The sequence below is a fragment of the Salvelinus sp. IW2-2015 genome, linkage group LG13, assembly GCF_002910315.2.
Source record: "Salvelinus sp. IW2-2015 linkage group LG13, ASM291031v2, whole genome shotgun sequence".
Classification (NCBI taxonomy): Eukaryota; Metazoa; Chordata; class Actinopteri; order Salmoniformes; family Salmonidae; genus Salvelinus; species Salvelinus sp. IW2-2015.
In genome coordinates this window covers 30924875-30946485 of record NC_036853.1, presented here as the reverse complement: position 1 = coordinate 30946485, position 21611 = coordinate 30924875, and the positions used below count along the sequence as shown (strand labels likewise).

General features: G+C 43.3%; 1 protein-coding gene across 1 annotated transcript in view; it reads left to right on the top strand.

Annotated features, from left to right (window-relative positions):
• Positions 1-21611, top strand: part of LOC111971220 (tensin-3) — a 107120-nt gene that overhangs the window by 56384 nt on the left and 29125 nt on the right. The window contains 3 exon segments of the mRNA XM_070445994.1: positions 980-1101; positions 1593-1710; positions 1854-1925. Coding sequence (XP_070302095.1) covers positions 980-1101; positions 1593-1710; positions 1854-1925 — 312 coding nt within the window.

Genomic DNA, 21611 nt, shown 5'->3' with positions numbered 1-21611 from the left:
GATCACTTCTACATTACCATGTAGTTTACCAATAACACGGTCTGACGGTGAAGTGGACATACTAGGTATTTATATCCTAAAGAAATAAATGATCTAACTACAATACATTTGAATAGAAAGTCAACAAAAATAGATAACATCTTGATACCATGGAAAGGAAAATACCTGTCTGTTTGTTGAAAAATCACCCTGATTAACTCTTTAGTCATATACTAGTTTACCTAGTTGCTTATGGCCTTATGGCCCTGCCTACACCTAACAACTTGTTTTTTAAATTATATGACAGCTGTGCCATGCAGGTTGCAAAATAGTTGGGAGAGATTTTCATTGTACCGGTTCTATGGCACATGGTTGATGAACTGAAACACAAAATGACGCTGGATTCAAAGCTTAGAGTTTTTCAATTTAAATTATAATACAAAATTATTAAAACAAATATAATGTCATATTTATATGGGGGATACAACCATCCCAACTCTGCAGATTTCTTCTTCTAAGGGACGGAATCATTAGATCACATTAGATCACTAGATCACCCATATGTAGTTTGTTTTTGGTCGCAGGTTCAGGAATGGTTGAAGAATTCTAACATTTACTTGGAGCTAACTCTGCAAATAGCAAATAACTTTCAAAGTTTTAGAAATGTTCCGTATTGACTGACCTTCATGTCTTAAAGTAATAATCTCTTTGCTTATTTGGGCTGTTCTTGACATAATATGGACTTGATATTTTACCAAATATGACTATCTTCTGTAAATCACCCTTACCTTGTCACAACACAACTGATTGGCTCAAACGCGTTAAGAAGGAAAGAAATTCCACAAATTAACTTTTAACAAGGCACACCTGTTAATTGAAAAGCATTGTGGGTGGATCGTTCATAAAAAGGCTGCAAGCAAAACACACATGATCTATTCTCTCTGTTTCTCTCTCTCTGTGTCTCTGTCTCTATCTTTCTGTCTTGTCTTTCTGTATTCAGGCTGGAAGCACAGACAGGCCAGTGATGTCACAGATTACCCAGGGTTCCATAGTCCGGGTTGGAGCGGAGCCCAGACGTTCCAGAACTCTCTGATCTTCAGGCCCAACCTCCTTCCCTCCCAGGTATACACACACACAACACCTCAACTTACCCACCTCCCAGTTAAACACACCACCCCCTACTGGTTACACACCTGTTATACACCATAACACGCAATAGTCATGGGTATGCTAGGAGTTATTTTCCTTGGTCATGATCATGCGGTTAGTAAAAACACCTGGCTATGTCCATGGTTAATCTATGTTGAATTCCATTTAAACTACAGTAGTTCATGTTTGTGTTGGTGTGAAGCAGAAGAACTGTGGTGGTCAGGCTGTTTTGTCTGAAATGCTGAGATTCCCGTCTGTGTCCCAAATGGCACCCTATTCCATATAAAGTGCGCTATTTTAACCAGAGCCCTCTGCAGGCCCTGGGAAAAGTAGTGCACTATAATGGGAATAAGGTGCCATTTGGGATGCAACTCTCACCTATTCTCATGGCAGGGAAGCATAAATAGCAAGAACAGCTGCACACACAGATCACAAGTCTGCCCGGCATGTGTGTGTGTTTACAGCGTGGCCGTCTCTACAGGATGGACAGTGTGGACTATGAAGGACAGACTCCAGTGACGGAGAGCTGTGACATAGTCCCACCCACACCAGCATTTCCTGTTTCTCCTCCAACACCCTATGGTAAGAGACAGTGAATAAAAAAATGAAGATGTGTGTGTGTGTGTGTGTGTGTGTGTGTGTGTGTGTGTGTGTGTGTGTGTGTGTGTGTGTGTGTGTGTGTGTTATTCTATCATGTCTGATCAGACATCTTCTCTCTTCCCCAGTGAATAGTTTTCCAACTGTCTCTTACCTGAGGCATAGCAAGGGACAGTGGGAGATGAGCAGAACATCACAAGGTACATTTATACTCTGTTACTATGCTTTTTGTGTGTGTATGTGTGAGCGAGCGAGAGCGAGAGATGTTCCTGCTTGGTTGGAAAGAACACCCAGTGTAAACCCACACCTTTGAGCTGTGATTAATGCTGGACAGGGTTCAGAGGCAGGGTGGAATTCTTAAGTGGTACGCATAATCCATTATACTTTCATTATTATGCCCCCACTTTGCCCTCTGAACCTGGCCTCTCCACTGCTGATGTGCACATGGTTGCATTTGTAATACCGAATGATGGGCATGAGGGATTTGTCTAGGGTCACAGACCCGTGGGGCGGCAGGTAGCCTAGCGGTTAAGAGCGTTGGGTCAGTACACAAAAGGTTGCTGGTTTGACTCCCCGAGCCGACTATATGTGAACAATCTGTTGATGTGCCCTTGAGCTAGGAACTTAACCCTAATTGTTCCTTTAAGTCACTCTGGTTAAGAGTTTCTGTTAAATGACTCAAATGTGACTGTAGATAGGAGTTTTGTGAGATGCATTGGTGTTCATTGTCCTGTTTCGGATGTTTTAGTCTGGGACAAACCAGAGGTAACGGGGATATAAAGAGATCATTCTCATTCTATCCTATTGACAGGAGCCAGTCCAGCTGATACTGTAAATCATGGTCTAATTAGCCCACTGTACAGAGATGAAGTGACTTCTGTTKGCAGGATGCCCACATACAAAAAAACTACAGTTGAGTGGCCACGCATGACTCCAACAACATCATTAAGTTTGCCGACAGCACAACGGTGGTGGGCCTGGTCACCGACGACAATTAGACATCATATAGGGAGGAGGTCAGAGACCTGGCATTGTGGTACCAGGACAACAACCTCTCCCTCAATGTCAGTAAAGACAAAGGAGCTGATCTTGGACCACAGGAAACAGAGGGCCGAGCACGCCTCAATTCACATCAATGGGGCTGTAGTGGAGCGGTTCGAAATTTTGAAGTTCCTTCACTAAGGATCTATCACATCCAAACACATCAACACAATCGTGAAGATGGCACAACAACGCCTCTTCCCCCTCAGTAGGCTGAAAAGACTAAAAAAGTTAAACAGCTGCACCATCGAGAGCATCTTGACTGGCTGCATCACTGCTTGGTATGGCAACTCCTTGGCATCTGACCGCAAGGCGCACAGAGTGTAGTATGTACAGCCCAGTACATTACTGGGACTGAGCTCCCTGCCATCCAGGACCTCTATACCAGGCGATGTCAGAGGAAGGACCAAAAAATTGTCAAAGACTCCAGGCCAGCCCAACCACAGACTGTTCCCTCTGCTCGCACACACACACACACACACACACACACACACACACACACACCACACACACACACACACCACACACACACACACACCACACACACCAACACACACCACACACACACACACACAACACACACACACACAACACACACACACACACACACACACACACACCACACACACACAACACACACAACTGCTGCTAGTCAGTTTAACCCTACCTATATGTACAGTTCATAACTACCTCAATGACCTCGTACCCCTGCACATCGACTCAATACTAGTACTCCCTGTCTATAGCCATGTTATTTTCTACTCCCTGTATACAGCCATGTTATTTTACTCTTCATTTTGTATTCATTATTCATAGAACCCTTAGCTCGACCCCCTCCGTGGCCATAAAAGTAAATCTGCGATCCCTGACCTTCAAGAATGCATTGGAGGAAAGAGATTGCAGAGAAGACAATGCAGAGTGGTCAGTGAGAGGAAGGGGAGGGGGCCTACCCTATCTAGACAGAGGGAATACTCTCTCTCCTCCCTCACTCTCTCTCTCTCTCTCTCTCTCTCTCTCCCTCTATAAAATGCGTACTCAAGCAGTGTCACAAGTCAGTAGCGAACAAAGAACTATTTTCCAACGAGGAATGGATTGGAGTGGAGTGCAGTATAGCATAGGAATGGGACATGGTTTGTCTCTGTGTTCTGTTCCAGTTCCTAAATGACTTCACTCACGACGACAGAAGTTTAACCAGAGAACACACTGCTGCCTTACAACAGAGTTAATATTCAGAGAGATGAAATATAGAGGAGGGAGTGAGTGAAAAGGGACAGAGGGGCAGTGAGCGAGTGAAAGTGGGAGGAGAGGGAGAGAACAGACAGTTCTCTCATTTTAATTATTCCCTTATTTGTGCCGGGAGGCAGACAAACATTCTTCAGCCCCATGGAAAAGACCAGCTGAGCCAGAAGGAGAGACAGAAAGGAAAAGAGTGATAGAGGATTCAGTAAAAAGAAAAGGAGAAGAGTTCCGAGTTTTAGAGAGAGAAAGCGGCAGAGGAGAGAGGGGAGAGAGAGGAGATCTGTTTAGCTGACAGAGCTGTGGCAGTGTGCAGCTCCAGCTTCCTCCAGATAGACACAGTTGGATAGTCCTCTGAACGCCTCTCCATCATGACTGCTTCTCTCGGTATGTACTGTTACTGGACACATAGCTTGTGTGTGTGTGTGTGTGTGTGTGTGTGTGTGTGTGTGTGTGTGTGTGTGTGTGTGTGTGTGTGTGTGTGTGTGTGGTGTGTGTGTGTGTGTGTGTGTGTGTGGTGTGTTGTGGTGTGGTGTGTGTGTGTGTGTTGGTGTTGTGTGTTGTGTGTGTGTGTGTGTGGTGTGTGTGTGTGTGTGTGTTGTATTTGTTTTTATTATGGATCCCTGTTAGCTGCCAAGGCAGCAGCTTCTCCTCCTGGGGTCCGGCAAAATTAAGGCAGTTATATACAATAAAAAAACACTATATTACAATTCACAACAGATTTCACAATACATGAAGTGTGTGCCCTCAGGCCACTACTCCACTACCACATACAGTACATGACCAAATGTATGTGGACACCTGCTCGTCGAACATTTTATTCCAAAATCATGGGCATTAATATGGATTTGGTGCCCCCTTTGCTGCTATAACAGCCTCCATTCTTCTGTGAAGRCTTTCCACTAGATGTTGGAACATTGCAGCGGTGACTTCTACCATTCAGCAACAAGAGCATTAGTGAGGTCGAGCACTGATGTTGGGTGATTARGCCTGGCTCGCAGTCAGCGTTCCAGTTCATCCCAAAGGTTTTCGATGGGGTTGAGGTCAGGGCTCTGTGCAGGCCAGTCAAGTTCTTCCACACTGATCTCGACAAACCATTTTTGTTTGGACCTTTCTTTGTGCACGGGGTCATTGTCATGCTGWAACAGGAAAGGGCCTACCCCAAACGGTTGCCACAAAGACTCTCTCCAGATATACTGTCTCCATCCATACAGCCAGCTGGGTTCTCGCTGCATCACTCAGACAGGAATAAAGAACTATCCGGGAAAARGAAAGGTGGTGGTGTATGTTTCATGATTAACTACTCATGGTTTGATTCTGATAACGTACAAGTCATTTTGTTCACCCAACCTAGAATACCTCATAATCAAATGCCTACCGTATTACTTCCCAAGAGAATTCTCTTCGGTAATAGTCACAGCCACGTATATTGCCCCTCAAGCCGATACCATGACAGTCCTCAAGGAACTACACCGGACTTTGTGCAAACTGGAAAACACATATCCTGAGGCCGCATTTATTGTAGCTGGGGATTTTAACAAAGCAAATTTGAGGAAAACRCAACTGAAGTTCTACCAACACATTGACTGTAGTTCTCGAGCTGCTAAAATGCTCAACCACTGTTACTCCCTCTTCCGGGATGCCTWCAAGGCCCTCCCCCGCCCTCCCTTTGGCAAATCAAATCACGACTCCGATAGGCAGAATCTCAAACAGGAAGCACCCGTGCTAAGATCTATTCAATGCTGGTCTGACCAATCGGAATCCAAGCTTCAAGATTGTTTCGATCACGGGATATGTTCCGGGTAGCCTCTGAGAATAACATGGACGTATACACGGACACAGTGACCTAGATCATCAGGAAGTGTATAGGGGATGTTGTTCCCGCTGTGAATATTAAAACYTACCCAAACCAGAAACCGTGGATAGATGGCAGCATTTGTGCAAAACTGAAAGCTCGAACATCCACATTTAACCATGKCAAGGTGACTGGGATTATGGATGAATACAAACAGTGTAGTTATTCCTCYGTAAGGCAATCAAACAGGCAAACCGTCAGTACAGAGACAAAGTGRAGTTGCAATTCAGCGGCTCAGACACGAGACGTATGTGGCAGGGTCTACAGACAACCACGGATTACAAATGAAAACCAGCCACGTTGGGAACACTGACGTCTTCCTCCCAGACAAGCTAAACCCCTTTTCATGCTTTGAGGATAACACAGTACCACTAACGCAGCCCGCTTACAAGGACTGTGGGCTCTCGTTCTCCGTGGCTGACGTGAGTAAGACATTTAAGCGTCACCTCTACCTCTACCTTACCTGACACCCTAGACCCACTTCAACTTGCTTACCGACCCAATAGATCCACAGWMGATGCATTCGCCATTGCACTGCACAGTGGCCTATCCCATCTGGACAAGAGGAATACCTATGTAAGAATTCTGTTCATTGACTATCGCTCAGCCTTCAACAGCAGAGTACACTTCAAGCTCATCAYTAAGCTCGGGGCCCTGGGTCTGAAACCCGCCCTGTGCAACTGGGTCCTGGACTTTCTGACAGGCTGCCCCAGGAGGTGACGGTAAGAAACAACACCTCTACTTTGTTTATCCTCAACACAGGGGCCCCACAAGGGTGCGTGCTCAACCCCCTCCTGTACTCCCAGTTCACCCATGACTGCATGGCCTTGCACGCCTCCAACTCAATCATCAAGTTTGCAGACGACTCAATAGTAGTAGGCCTGATTACCAACAATGACAAGACAGCCTACCGGGAACAAAAGAGCTGACTGTGGACAGCAGAGGGAGCACGCCCCTATCCACATTGATGGGACCGCAGTGGAGAAGGTAAAAAGCTTCAAATTCCTCGGCGTACACATAATTGACAGTCTGAAATGGTCCACCCACACAGATAGCCGGTAAGAAGGTGCAACAGCACCTATTCAAACTCAGGAGGCTGAAGAAATGTGGCTTGGCCCCTAAGACCCCCATAAACTTTTACATATGCACAATTGAGGGCATCCTATTGGGCTGTATCGCCGCCTGGTATGGTACCTGCACYGCCCGCAACCATAGGGCTCTCCAGAGGGTGGTGCAGTCTGCACGACGCATCACCGGGGGCACACTGCCTGCCCTCCAGGACACCTACAGGACACCTATGTCATAGGGAGGCCAAAAAGATCATCAAGGACATGAACCACCCGAGCCACTGCCTATTCCCTCTTCTACCATCCAGAAGGCGAGGTCAGTACAGGTGCATCAAAGCTGGGACAGAGAAACTGAAAAACATCTATCTCAAGGCCATCAGACTGCTAAACAGCCATCACTAACAAAGAGAGGCTGCTGCCAACATACAGACTCAAGTCTCTGGCCACTTTAATAAATGGACTTAAGGGTTGCAGTGATTTCACTTGCTGTTGTAGCTGACGTGTACATCAGCATACATAGACRCGCAGGCTTTACTCAGAGCCAGTGGAATGTCATTAGTAAAGATTGAAAAAAGTAATGGGCCTAGACAGCTGCCCTGGGGAATACCTGACTCTAGCTGGACTCTACCTGGATTATGTTGGAGAGGCTTCCATTATTAAAGAACACCCTCTCTGTGCTGTTAGACAGTTAACTCTCGATCCACAACATAGCAGGGAATGTAAAGTCCTAACACATACRTTTTTCCAGCAGCAGATTATGATCGGAAATGTCAAAAGCTGCACTGAAGTCTAACAAAACTGCTCAAACAATMTTTTTATTATCAATTTCTCTCAGCTAATCATCAGTCATTTGTGCAAGTATTGTCCGTTCATGTTGAATACCCTTCCCTATAAGCGTACTGAAAATCTGTTGTTAATTTGTTTACTGTAAAAGAGCTTTGTATTTAGTCAAACACCATTTCTTCTAAAAGTTTACTAAGGGTCGGTAACAACCTGATTGGTCGGTTGTTTGAGCCAGTAAAGAGTGTTTGCTATTCTTAGGTAGCGGGAATGAGTTTTGTTTCCGTCCAGGAACATACTTTCCTATAGGCTTAGATTGAAGAGATAATAGGAGTGGCAATATCGTCCGCTATCATCCATAGTAATTTCCCATCCAATTTGTCAGACCTAGTTGGCTTATCATTGTTGATAGACAACAATAATTTGTTCATCTCTTCCACACTCCTTTTACGGAATTCAAAATTACAATGCTTTCTTTCATAATTTGGTCAGTTATGCATGGAGGTAAGGTACATAATTTGTTGTTGGCATGTCATGGCCTAAATTGACTAATCTTACCAATGAAAAAATCATTAAATTAGTTGGCAATATCAGTGTGTTTTGTGATGAATGAGGCATCTGATTCAATGAATGATGGAGTCGAGTTTGTCTTTTTTGCCCCAAATTTCATTTAAGGTGCTCCAAASCTTTTTACTATCATGCATTATAGAATTTATATTGGTTTCATAGTACAGTTTCTTCTTATTTTTGTTAAGTTTCTCAATTGACAGTATGTTTGCCAATCGGCTGTGCAGCCAGACATACAGTACGAGTCAAAAGTTTGGATACAACTACTCATTCAAGGGTTTCTCTTTATTTTTACTATTTCCTACATTGTAAAATAATAGTGAAGACATTGAAACAATGAAAAAAAACACATATGGAATCATGAAGTAACCAAMAAAGTGCTAAACAAATACAAATATATTTTAGATTCTTCATAGTAGCCACCCTTTGCCTTGATGACAGCTTTTGCACAATCTTGACATTCTCTCAACCAGCTTCACCTGGAAGGCTTTCCAACAGTCTTTAAGGAGTTCCCACAAATGCTGAGCACTTGTTGGCTGCTTTTCTATCACTCTGCAGTCCAACTCATATCAAACCATATCACTTGGGTTGAGGTTGGGTGATTGTGGAGGTCAAGTCATCTGTTGCAGCACTCCATCCCTCTCCTTCTTGGTCAAATAGCCCTTACACAGCCTTGAGTCATTGTCCTGTTGAAAATCAAATGATAGTCCCACTAAGCGCAAACCAGATGGGATGGCGTATTCGCTACAGAATTCCGTGGTAGCCATGTTGGTTAATAAGTGTGCCTTGAATTCTAAATAAATCACTGACAGTATTACTAGCAAAGCAACCCCAAAACACACACCCTCCTCCATGCTTCACAAAAATCAAACATTTGGACAAATCGAACCAAAGAACAGATTTCCACCGGTTTAATGTCCATTGCTYGTGTTTCTTGGCCCAAGCAAGTTTCTTCTTMTTATTGGTGTCCTTTATTATCATCATTTTTTTCTTTATTTAACCTTTATTTAACCAGGTAGGCCAGTTSAGAACAAGTTCTCATTTACAACTGCGACCTGTCCAAGAAAAAGCAAAGCAGTGTGACAATAACAGCAACACAGAGTTACATATAAACAAACGTACAGTCAATAACACAAAAGAAAAATAGAGAAATGGTAGGCAATAAAGGTAGGCAATAAATAGGCCCTAGAGGTGAGTGATAGATGTGATAGATGTGCAGATGATGATGTGCAAGTAGAGATACTGGGGTGCAAAGGAGCAAGAGGGTAAGTAATAATATGGGGAAGAGGTAGTCGGGTGTGCTGTTTACAGATCGGCTGTGTACAGGTACAGTGATCGGTAAGCTGCTCAGACAGCTGATGCTTAAAGTTAGAGAGGGAGATATAAGACTACAGCTTTAGAGATTTTTGAAATTCGTTCCAGTCATTGGCATCAGAGAACTGGAAGGAAAGGCRGCCAAATAAGTGTTGGCTTTAGGGATGACCAGTGCAATATACCTGCTGGAGCGTGTGCTACGGGTGGGTGTTGCTATGGTGACCAGTGAGCTGAGATAAGGCGGTGCTTTACTTAGAAAATACTTATCGATGACCTGGAGCCATTGGGTTTGGCGACGGATATGTAGTGAGGGCCAGCCAACGAGAGCATACAGGTCGCAGTGGTGGGTAGTATATGGGGCTTTGGTAATAAAACAGATGGCACTGTGATAGACTACATCCATTTTGCTGAGTAGAGTGTTGGGGGCTATTTTGTAAATGACATCGCCAAAGTCAAGGATCAGTAGGATAGTCAGTTTTACGAAGGTATGTTTGGTGGCATGAGTGAAGGAGGCTTTATTGCAAAGTAGGAAGCCGATTCTAGATTTAATTTTGGATTGGAGATGCTTAATATGAGTCTGGAAGGAGAGTCTAACCAGGCACCTAGGTATTTTTAGTTGTCCACATATTCTAGGTCAGAACTGTCCAGAGTGTTGATGCTAGTTGTGCAAGAGGGTGCGGGCAGCAATCGGTTGAAGAGCATGCACTTAGTTTTCTTAGTATTTAAAAGCAGTTGGAGGCCACGGAAGGAATGTTGTATGGCGTTGAAGCTCATTTGGAGGTTTGTTTGCACAGTGTCCAAAGACGGGCCAGATGTATACAGAATGGTGTCGTCTTCGTAGTGGTGGATCAGAGAATCACCAGCAGCTAGAGCAACATCATTGATATATACAGAGAAAAGAGTTGGCCCGAGAATTTAACCCCGTGGCACCYCCATAGRGACTGCCAGAGGTCCGGACAACAGACCCTCCGATTTGACACACTGAACTCTATCTGAGAGGTAGTTGGTGAACCAGGCGAGGCAGTCATTTGAGAAGCCACAGCTATTGAGTCTGCCGATTAGAATGCGGTGATTGACAGAGTCGAAAGCCTTGGCCAGGTCGATGAAGACAGCTGCACAGTACTTTATTTTATCGATGACGGTTATGATATCGTTTAGGACCTTGAGCGTAGCTGAGGTACACCCATGAACAGCTCAGAAACCAGATTGCATAGTGGAGAAGGTACGGTGGGATTCTAAATGGTCGTTGATCTGTTTATTAACTTGGCTTTCGAAGATTTTAGAAAGGCAGGGCAGGATGGATATAGGTCTATAACAGTTTGGGTCTAGGGTGTCTTCCCCTTTGAAGAGGGGGATGACTATGGCAGGATGACTATGGCAGCTTTCCAATCTTTGGGGATCTCAGACAATACTAAAGAGAGGTTGAATATGCTAGTAATAGGGGTTGCAACAATTTCGGCTGATCATTTTAGAAAAAGAGGGTCCAGATTGTCTAGCCCAGCTGCTTTGTAGGGATCCAGATTTTGCAGTTCTTTCAGAACATCAGCTGTCTGGTTTTGGGTGAAGGAGAAGCGGGGGAGGGGGGTTTGGAAAGTTGCTGGAGGTGGCTGAGATGTTGGCCGGGGCAGGGATCCAGGTGGAGAGCATGGCCAGCCGTGGAAAAATACTTATTGAAATGATCGATTATCGTAGATTTATCGGTGGTGACAGTGTTTCCTATCCTCAGTGAAGTGGGCAGCTGGGAGGAGGTGCTCTTATTCTCCATGGACTTTACAGTGTCCCAGAACTTTTTGGAATTAGTGCTACAAGAAGGGCCTAGCTCAAGGCTAGCTCCAGGTTAACTGGTGCTTGCTTCGGGACAGAAACCCCTCGGACGGTTACGTCGGTAGACCATTCGTGATGGATCGTCTTGGCTCCGTGTCGGCAGCAAAGGGTCCAGGCCAATTGGCAAAATAGGTAATTGAAGCCCGGGGATTGCTTGATGGAATCTCTTCGGCTAGCTGGGAGATGGGCCTAGTTTGAGGCTAGCTCCAGGCTAACTACTAGCTAGTTGCTAGTTAGCTGGCTAGCTGCTGAAGGGGGTTCCAGTTCAAAAGTGTAAAAATAGCAGATCCATACCACATTGGGTGAGGCGGGTTGCAGGAGAGTATGTTCAGTCCGTAGATGGAAAATGATATTTAAAAAAAATAAWAMAAATATATACGAAGWAAAACAATATATACAAGGGATGGGACAAGACAATCAAAACAGACATCCCCACTGCTACGCTATCTTGGAAGAGGGCGTAGTGGTTTCTTTGCCGCAATTCGACCATGAAGGCCTGATTCAAGCATTCTCCTGAACAGTTGATGTTGAGATGTGTCTGTTACTTGAACTATGAAGAATTTATTCGGGCTGCAATTTCTGAAGCTGGTAACTCTAATGAACATACGCTGCACAGCGGTAACTCTGGGTCTTCCCGTTTCCCTGTTAGCGACTTCTCATGAGACACCAGTTTCATCATAGCGCTCATAAACTTTCAAAGGTCTTCTTTTCTGGATTGACTGCCTTCATGTCTTAAGTATTGATGGGTGTTTTTCTTTGCTTATTTGAGCTGTTCTTGCCATAATATGGACTTGGTCTTTCACCAAATAGGGCTATCTTCTGCATACCACCCCTGCCTTGTCACAACACAACTGATTGCTCAAACGCATTAAGAAGGAAAGAAATTCCCAATTCATTTTTAACAAGACCCAACTGTTAATTGAAATGCATTCAGTGACTGGTGCGGCAGGTAGCCTTGCAGGTAGGAGCGTTGTGCAGTAACCGAAGGTTGCTGGATGATCTCCGACCCAACCTGACAAGGTAAAATCTGTCCTTTGCCCCTGAGCAAGGCAGTAAGCCCTGTCCCCGGGCACCGATGACGTGGATGCCGATTATGGCATACCCCCGCACCTCTCTGATTCAGAGGGTGGGTTAAACGCGGAATCACATTTCAGTTGATGCATTCATTTGTACAACTTACTAGGTATCCCCCTTTCTACCTCATGAAGCTGGTTGAGAGTGCACAGGTGTTCAATGCTGTTATCAAGGCAAAGGGTGGCTACTTTGAAGAATCTCAAATATACATATATTTTGATTTGTTTAACACTTTTTTGGTTACTACATGATTCCATGTGTTATTTCATAGTTTTGATGTCTTCACTATTATTCTACAATGTAGAACATAGTAAAAATAAAGAAAAACCCTGGGATGAGTGGTGTGTCCAAACTTTTGACTGGTTTGTATGTTTGAGCTGATAGTGCAGGATGGCTGCACACGAGTAGTCCTACTTACTGGGCCTAACCACCTCAGTGCTAACAGTTATTGGTGTTGTGTGTGTGTGTGTGTGTGTGTGTGTGTGTGTGTGTGTGTGTGTGTGTGTGTGTGTGTGTGTGTGTGTGGTGTGTGTGTGTGTGTGTGTGTGTGTGTGTGTGTGTGTGTTGTGTGGTGTGTGTTTGTGTGTGTGTGTGTGTGTGTGTGTGTGTGTGTGTTGTGTGTAGTAAATATGTGTTTTTGCGCTCTCTTTTCGTCTTTGGTTCTGTAGTTTTTCTGTTTTTATTGTTTCTTTTTCTGTCTTCTTTCCCGTTCCTTCTCTCTGTGCTATATTGTGTATCTTCCTCACTTCTGAGGTTCTGTGGAGCACCTTCTCTTCTCCCCCCTCTCTCTTGCAGACCCCTGGTATTTACACATGGCTTCTGGAATGTTTCTTGTGTGGGGCCTTCTCTCTCTCTCCTTCCCCTCTCTCTTTTTTCCTTCCCTCTCACTCCTCTCTCTGTTTCTCTCTCGCTCCCTCTCTCTGTTCCTCTCTCGCTCCCTCTCTTGTTTACTCTCTCTCTCGCTCCCTCTCTCTGTATCTCTCTCTCGCTCCCTCCTCTGTTCCTTCTCTCGCTCCCTCTCTCTGTTACTCTCTTCTCGTCCTCTCTCTGTTCCTCTCTCTCGCTCCTCTTCTGTTCTCTCTCTCTCGCTCCTTCTCTTGTTACTCTCTCTCTCACTCCTCTCTCTGTTACTCTCTCTCTCTCACTCTCTCTCTGTTACTCTCTCTTCGCTCCCTCTCTCTGTTATCTCTCTCTCGCTCCTTCTCTGTTCTCTCTCTCGCTGCTCCCTCTGTTCGCTCCTCTCTCTGTTACCTCTCTCTCCGCTCGCCCTCTGTTCTTCCCTCTCTCTGTTTACTTCTCTCTCTCGCTTCCCTCTCTCTGTCTACTCTCTCTCTTCTCTCTCTCTCTCTCTCTCTCTCTCCTCTCTCTCTCTCGCTCCCTCTCTCTGACTCTCTTTCTCTTCTCACTCTCTCTCTCTCTCTCTCTCTCTCTGTTACTCTCTCTCTCGCTCCTCTCTCTGTTACTCTCTCTTCTCTCTCTCTCTCACTCTCTCTCTCTCTTCGCTCCTCTCTCTGTTACTCTCTCTCTCGCTCCCTCTCTCTGTGGACTCTCTTTCTCTCTCGCTCCCTCCCTCTGTTACTCTCTCTCTCGCTCCCTCTCTCTGTTACTCTCTCCTGTTTGCGTTAGTGTTATTATCTACTCTACTCTTCAGTCTTCCCATAACTCTCTCTGGTTTCTCAAATTCCAGTGAGTAGGTAAAGCTTTCAGGCCAAATAAAACAGAGAGGGGGACAGGGGAAGCTGATTTAAAACACAACAGAGAAGAGGATAGTGGAAGTTCATTTAAAGGGACGCGCCTGCTAGTTTGTCTTCTGTGCAGGTGAATGCTTTAGAGTCTAGCTAGCCCCTGAGAGGTCCCGAGAGGAACAATGGGGGAGAAGGTGCTAATGGGGGTATTGTGCACTATTAATTTTGATGAATAACTTCCAGATAGGATGAGAATAATGAGACCTGTGTGTGCGCGCGAGGTCTCTCTCTCTCTCTGTGTCTCTGTGTGATCCAGTGAATAGCTGTCAGACTGGGCCTCTAAGTGTGTGTGTGTGTAGGGGAGCTAACGAGAGCACATTCCTGTGGTCAATAGGGAGTTTTGTGGATGCTAGTGCCTTCGTTCCTGCATAGTGTGAATGTATGTTTGAGAGAGGGAGAGAGAGAGGTATGTGTGAATGTTTGCTTGCTTTTTAGTGTGTGTGTATGTACGCTTGCCTGAATATGTGTGTATGCGTGCAGGAATGTGTATACATACATGCGTATGTGTGTGTTTGGGGTTCGGCAAGAATCATGCCCATGGTTCGTTGCCATCTAGAAGTGGTACTACATGGTTCTGTCCTAACTGAGGAGTCTTTGTCCTCTGTGTGTCAGACTGTCAAGGCCAGACAGCAGGGAGAGAGGAGGAACACACGCCAGGGGAAAAAGGAGAGTAAAATACTAAGAGTAGAGAAAAGAGGAGAGGAAAAGACTAACAGTCAGTTTCCCAGACAGAGATTAAAATTAGTCCTGGACTAAGAAGTCCCTAAAAAACCTCGATTTGAATACACCAATGGTAACACCTTATTATCTTACCTAATTTCTTAAGTAACATAGTAGTACCATGGTACATTTTGTAAGGGCTGTGTCACTCACTCACACTCACAGTAACCAACACACACAGCACAACACGTGCTAGAGCGTCACCTCGCGCTACCTCTACCTCACGCTTTATCAGCTACGGTTAATAAAGTAGCTTWAAAAAATTAAGTAGCAGTTCCTAATGTTTGGTATACTCAGCGTATGTTCTTGGCAACAAATAAATATCTGGTGGCACTGCTGAGACATTAATGAGATCCAGACCAAACGGTTGAATGTTCAAATCCCAAGAGCATTTATGCACACTCAATCAAGTACCCCACTGGTACTTTTTCATTGGTGTCAGATAATCGTACAATTATTAACTTAACTCTGAGCAACGTTTAGCAGTGCATAAATGTATTCTTGCCAATACATTGGTGGACGATCTGTGTCATGGCCATAGACCTGGTGGCCTAACAGGAAATTCAGGTTGCTGGCATCCCCCTTACGGAACAACCACATATCACATGTGAAATTTCATGTGAAATTCGAATGTGACATTTCACATGTGAATTCATTTGTGTTTTTGCTAAATGCTTTAGTCACTCAAAAGGCTATTTTACATGGGAATCAGAATGACTGTTCGGGACCTTTAAAACCACCATACCATTTTATTACTTTACATATAATGGTTTGGGATGGTTTAGGACTATCTGGGACCATCACATGACATCCTGACGACTGTAAATCTGCAACAGTTTACTAACCAAAGTCCTTACAGTAATGCATTGTAAAGTCAGCATGTTACTGTAGTTAGGTGTTCAAGTAATAAGCTGTAAATGTGTGTTATAGATTGTTTTACATTGTAGCTAGCCAGTTACTAGCTATCACCAGTATATAGTTATAGCGCTGACGTAATCCACTGAAAACTTCTGATGGCGCATGAAGCCGGAAGCATTTGAATTTGAAGCACCCGATATTGGTGAATGGGGCTGAATGGCACCAAAAGATTGYTAAGGATTATGGTGAAAGTGGCCGTAACTAGCAAAGGATTAYGGTCAATGTAGTCGCTTTCATCCYTGCTGAGAGAGTCAACAGGGAACCTCCGATCCTAGCCTGCTGGACAGACAAACGGCCAATGTAGTAGTCAGAATAGATCACTATTTAATTACATTTATTTATTTGTAGCAGACTTTAAAATAATTCACTGTGGGGATTGAACTTGATCATAATAAACACATTTCAGAGCCCAAAAGTCCAAAAATATTGTCGTACATAGGCTTTCTAGGGCAGACCAGAGCTTTTTCCAGCAGAGCTTGTGACTTCAATCTCCAGACCAGACATTGGGGGCCTGMACCAAACCAGATGAAAGCGGAAACATTCAGGTATCTTTGCCTTAGATGAATAATGGAAACCACAAATTATATTTGCTGACACAGTGCAGTCAAATTTTGGAACAAGTAGACTACCTAGCAATGTAAACCACTCCCTTCCATGAACCCACCGGTTACAAGGCGGTACTTATTTAAATAAGGCCCGAGGGGGGTGGCCAWTATACCATTGCTAAGGGCTGTTCTTAGGCACGACGCATCGTGGAGTGCCTGGATACAGCCATTAGCCRTGGTATATTGGCCATATACCACAAACCCCTGAGGTGCCTTATTGCTATTATAAACTGGTTACTGAAGTAAATAGAGCAGTAAAACAAATGTTTTGTCATACCCATGGTATACGGTCTCATATACCACGGCTGTCAGCCAATCAGTATTCTGGGCTGGAACCACCCAGTTTATAATTAAGCAATAATGCACGAGGGGGTGTGGTACTGTATATAACCAATATACCACGTCTAAGGGCTGTTCATACGCACGACGCAATGCGGTGTTGCTGGATACAGCCCTTAGCCGTGGTATATTGGCCATATACCACAAACCCCCGAGGTGTCTTATTGCTATTATAAACTGGTTGCCAACATAATTAGAGCAGTAAAAATAAATGTTTTGTCATATCGGTGGTATACCACGGCTGTCAGCCAATCAGCATTGAGGGCTCGAAACACACAGTTTATAAGTTTATAACTTATAGATTATAACTTATACCGTGGTATAGTCTGAATCATGGAAATGTACCATGGTTTTAGCTTTGAAGTATGATGACACTGCCATGCACCTAAATAATACCATGGTATTGCCTCATTTTACCATGGTATAGATGTGGATCATGGAAATACCATTGCTTCAACCTGCATTATACATTCTACCATGTTAACGTACAATTATGATAAATGGTACCAAAAATTATCATATGGTACCATCTTTATTAAYTGTGCGTTACCATAGTACAATGGCAGCATAATGCATTAAATAAATAAACCCCACAAGGTCAAAAGAGGTTGGTTGGTATTATGTTGATAATTTGTTATACCAGTACGGGCAAGTTTCTGATAAAGTCAGGTCCTAGTTTGTCTGTAACAGCAAAGAAAAAGGGAAATACAGTGGTTGCTCCACTAAAAGTTTTGTGATTGTGCTGCGGCACTTGAGGTAGTTTGTGGTTTAGTACGGTACCCTGCGTCACTRCTTCAYTGCTCCAGACCAGCGCAAGGGGGAGTTAGAGCACTGATTATGTTTTTGGGTCCCAAGGCGCTAATATGTCACTAACTGACAATGAATGGGAGACATAAACCTAAATAGAAATTGATAATTGTGCACGACTTCAGTATTACTTACTAAACTGTTGTTACACTAAGGTTTTTATTCTAAGAGAAACTTAGACTACAATTAGGGGTGTGGAAATGTTAGGATTACTTTTGCTCTTACTGTAATACTATAGCCTACTCCCAACCAGTCACATTGTACAGTGCCTGAGTGGCACAGCGGTCTAAGACACTGCATCGCAGTGCAAGCTGTGTGGCTACAGATGCTGGTTCAATACCTGTGCTGGGAGACCCAAAAGATGATTGTAGGTTTTTGGTTTCTCTCCCTTTAAAAACAGTAATAAATCATTCAAAACATTAAACGGGCTGTATTTACAAATTACTAACAATGTYTCACCCCATCTTCAAGAATGGCCTTTTCTCGCTCATTTTACGTTATTTGAAAACGAAATCATCTCCAAAATATTGTTATTCTTTAAACAAAGCAATTATTATTGTTATTGTTATTATTAATAATAATTTAGAATTATATAAAAGCCCCTTTGTCACACCCTGACCATAGAGAGCTTTTTATTCTCTATGTTGGTCAGGTCGGGGTGTGACTAGGGTGGGACATCGAGGTGATTATATTTCTATGTTGGCCTGGTATGGTTCCCAATCAGAGGCAGCTGTTTATCGTTGTCTCTGATTGGGGATCATATTTAGGCAGCCATTCCCCTTTGTGCTTTGTGGGATCTTGACTATGTATAGTTAGTTGCCTGTGAGCACTATAGCAGCCTCACGTTTCGGTTTGCATTTATTGTTTTCTTTGAGTTTCACTTTAAAATAAAGAGGATGGAACCATACCATGCTGCATCTTGGTCCACTCATTGTAACGATTGTGACACCCTTGGATATTCTCACAGACATATTTTTAACCCTGTTGATTAGTAGGACAATATACACACTGCTCAAAAAATAAGGGAACACTTAAACACACAATGTAACTCCAAGTCAATCACACTTCTGTGAAATCAAACTGTCCACTTAGGAAGCAACACTGAATTGCAATACATTTCACATGCGTTGTGCAAATGGAATAGATAAAAGGTGGAAATTATAGGCAATTAGCAAGAACCCCCATATAAAGGAGTGGTTCTGCAGGTGGTGACCACAGACCACTTCTCAGTTCCTATGCTTCCTGACTGATGTTTAAGTCACTTTTGAATGCTGGCGGTGCTTTCACTCTAGTGGTAGCATGAGACGGAGTCTACAACCCACAAGTGGCTCAGGTAGTGCAGCTCACTCCAGGATGGCACAATGCGAGCTGTGGACAGAAGGTTTGCTGTGTCTGTCAGCGTAGTGTCCAGAGCTGGATGCGCTACAGGAGACAGGCCAGTACATCAGGAGACGTGGAGGAGGCCGTAGGAGGGCAACACCCAGCAGCAGGACCGCTACCTCCGCTTTGTGCAAGGAGGAGCACTGCCAGAGCCTGCAAAATGACCTCCAGCAGGCCACAGGTCAATAGGGGGGCGCTGGTTTTCACTTTGGAAAAAATTGTGCCCAATTTAAACGGCCTCGTACTCTGTTCTAGATCATACATATGCATATTATTATTACTATTGGATAAAAACCTCTCGAAGTTTTCTAAAACTGTTTGAATTATATCTGTGAGTAAAACAGAACTCATTTGGCAGCAAACTTCCATACAGGAAGTGAAAAATCTGAAAACGAGGCTCTGTTTCAGGGCCTGCCTATTCAACTGGCTTTTATTTATCGATATGATGCACTCATAGCCTTCCACTAGATGTCAACAGGCAGTGGAGGTGGAATGGGGTGTCTAGCTTGATCTGAGGCCCGAACAAAGCTTTTGGAGTGACAGTTCCGGTATTTTTCTTTGCTTCGACGGGGCGCGAGGGACCTCGACATTGTCTTCTGAAAAGCGTTCGGTATATCACGGCGAATATCCCGGCTCTGATTTATTTGATACATATGATTAATAACATCATAAAGTAAGGTTTTTTCAACGTTTAGTTGGGACTTTTTGGAGTTTTCCGTTTTTGCGCCAAGAGAGGATGGGAATGTTTAGCAACACTTGGCTAGCATTGTGCGACGAATTCGACAGAAGAAATGGACATTCTAAAAAGCCAAACAACGATTTATTCTGTAGAAATAGGATCTCTGTATAACTTCTGATGGAAGCTCAGCAAAAGTAAGACAACATTTATGATGTTATTTTCGTATTCTGTGTAATATTTTGATGCTATTCTCCGCCGTGTTGTGGAGCGCTGTCTCACAATAACCCAAGCTGTATGTTTGGTAAAGTTTATTTTTTAAAATCTAACACGCGGTTTGCATTAAGAACCATAGTGTATCTTTCATTTGCCATACAACAAGTATTTTAATGTAAAGTTTATGATGAGTTCTTTGGTCAGATTAGGGAGTGTCCAAAATATCTCCGGACATTCTGGGGAAATGTTGCTCACGTATTCACAAGTTAACACACGATTTGCAGCTCTAATAATGCACATTTCGAACAAAACATAAATGTATTGTATAACATGATGTTATAAGACTGTCATCTGATGAAGTTGTCCAAGGTTAGTGATTAATTTTATATCTATTGCTGGTTTTTGCGAAAGCTACCTTTGGCGGTGAATAAATGCGTTTGTGTGTTTGGCTATTGTGGTAAGCTAATATAATTCTATATTGTGTTTTCGCTGTAAAACACTTAAAAAAATCGGAAATATTGGTGGATTCACAAGATTTTATCTTTCATTGCTTGTACACCATGTATTTTTCATAATGTTTTATGATGAGGATTTATGTATTCACGTTGCTCTCTGTAATTATTCTGGCTGCTTTGGTGCTATTTTTGATGGTGGCTGCAATGTAAAACTATGATTTATACCTCAAATATGCACATTTTCGATACAAAACATAAATGTATTGTATAACATGTTATAAGACTGTCATCTGATGAAGTTGTTTTTGGTAGTGCTATTTATCTATTTTGCGTTTTGTGAAAGCTACCTATGCGGTGAAACATGGTGAAAATATGCGGTTGTGTGTTTGGCTATTGTGGTTAGCTAATAGAAATACATAGTGTTTCGCTGTAAAACATTTTAAAAATCGGAAATGATGGCTGGATTCACAAGATGTTTATCTTTCATTTGCTGTATTGGACTGTGATTTCATGAAAATATATTATATAATCCTGTGCTAGTCAGCTTTTTTGATGAGAGGATCCCGGATCCGGGAGGGTGATTAAGTAGAGGTTAATTTGGGCACTATTTTTCCAAAGTGAAATGGCGCCCTATTTCCTTAACGCGGAGTGTAATGATATTATTTTTTATTTTTATAATGATGTTCTGATAGTTGAATTAATTTATTCAAGTCTGTTAGCATGGAAGCTGACGTTGTCTAAAGTTAGCTCCAGTCAAGCTAACCTTTCATCATGGCGACAAGCCCAAGGAACATTCACACAGTGTAAACAAAGGGAGTCATTGTAACTTGCTGTTTTTGGTGATATGTTGTGTCATTGAAATTGCAAGATTATGTTATAATGCTTGTATTGCATTATAATGGTTGTTTTATTCGACAGAATAGAGTATTCTGTTAACTATTGTGTGTGTGTTCTACTGAGGATGGGCCTCTATGAGATAACACTGACAGAGGAGATTTACCACGTCTTTGGGAGATAAAACATTAAGTGCATTCCAGAGAACATGAGGTAATGTTTGTGCTCTACCGTACCAGGAACGAGATTAGAACCTCGTCTTAGGGGCCAAACTGAACGATAATGTATAGTGAATGCTATCTGGCTACGGGATACTCCTTTCTCATTTATAAAGTCTTCCTTTGTGAACTGTTCCTGTGGTTTGTGGTTTGTTATGTCGACTAGGGGGTGGATCTTTGCTATAAAAGATCTCAGTAGCCGTTGTTTTGCCACT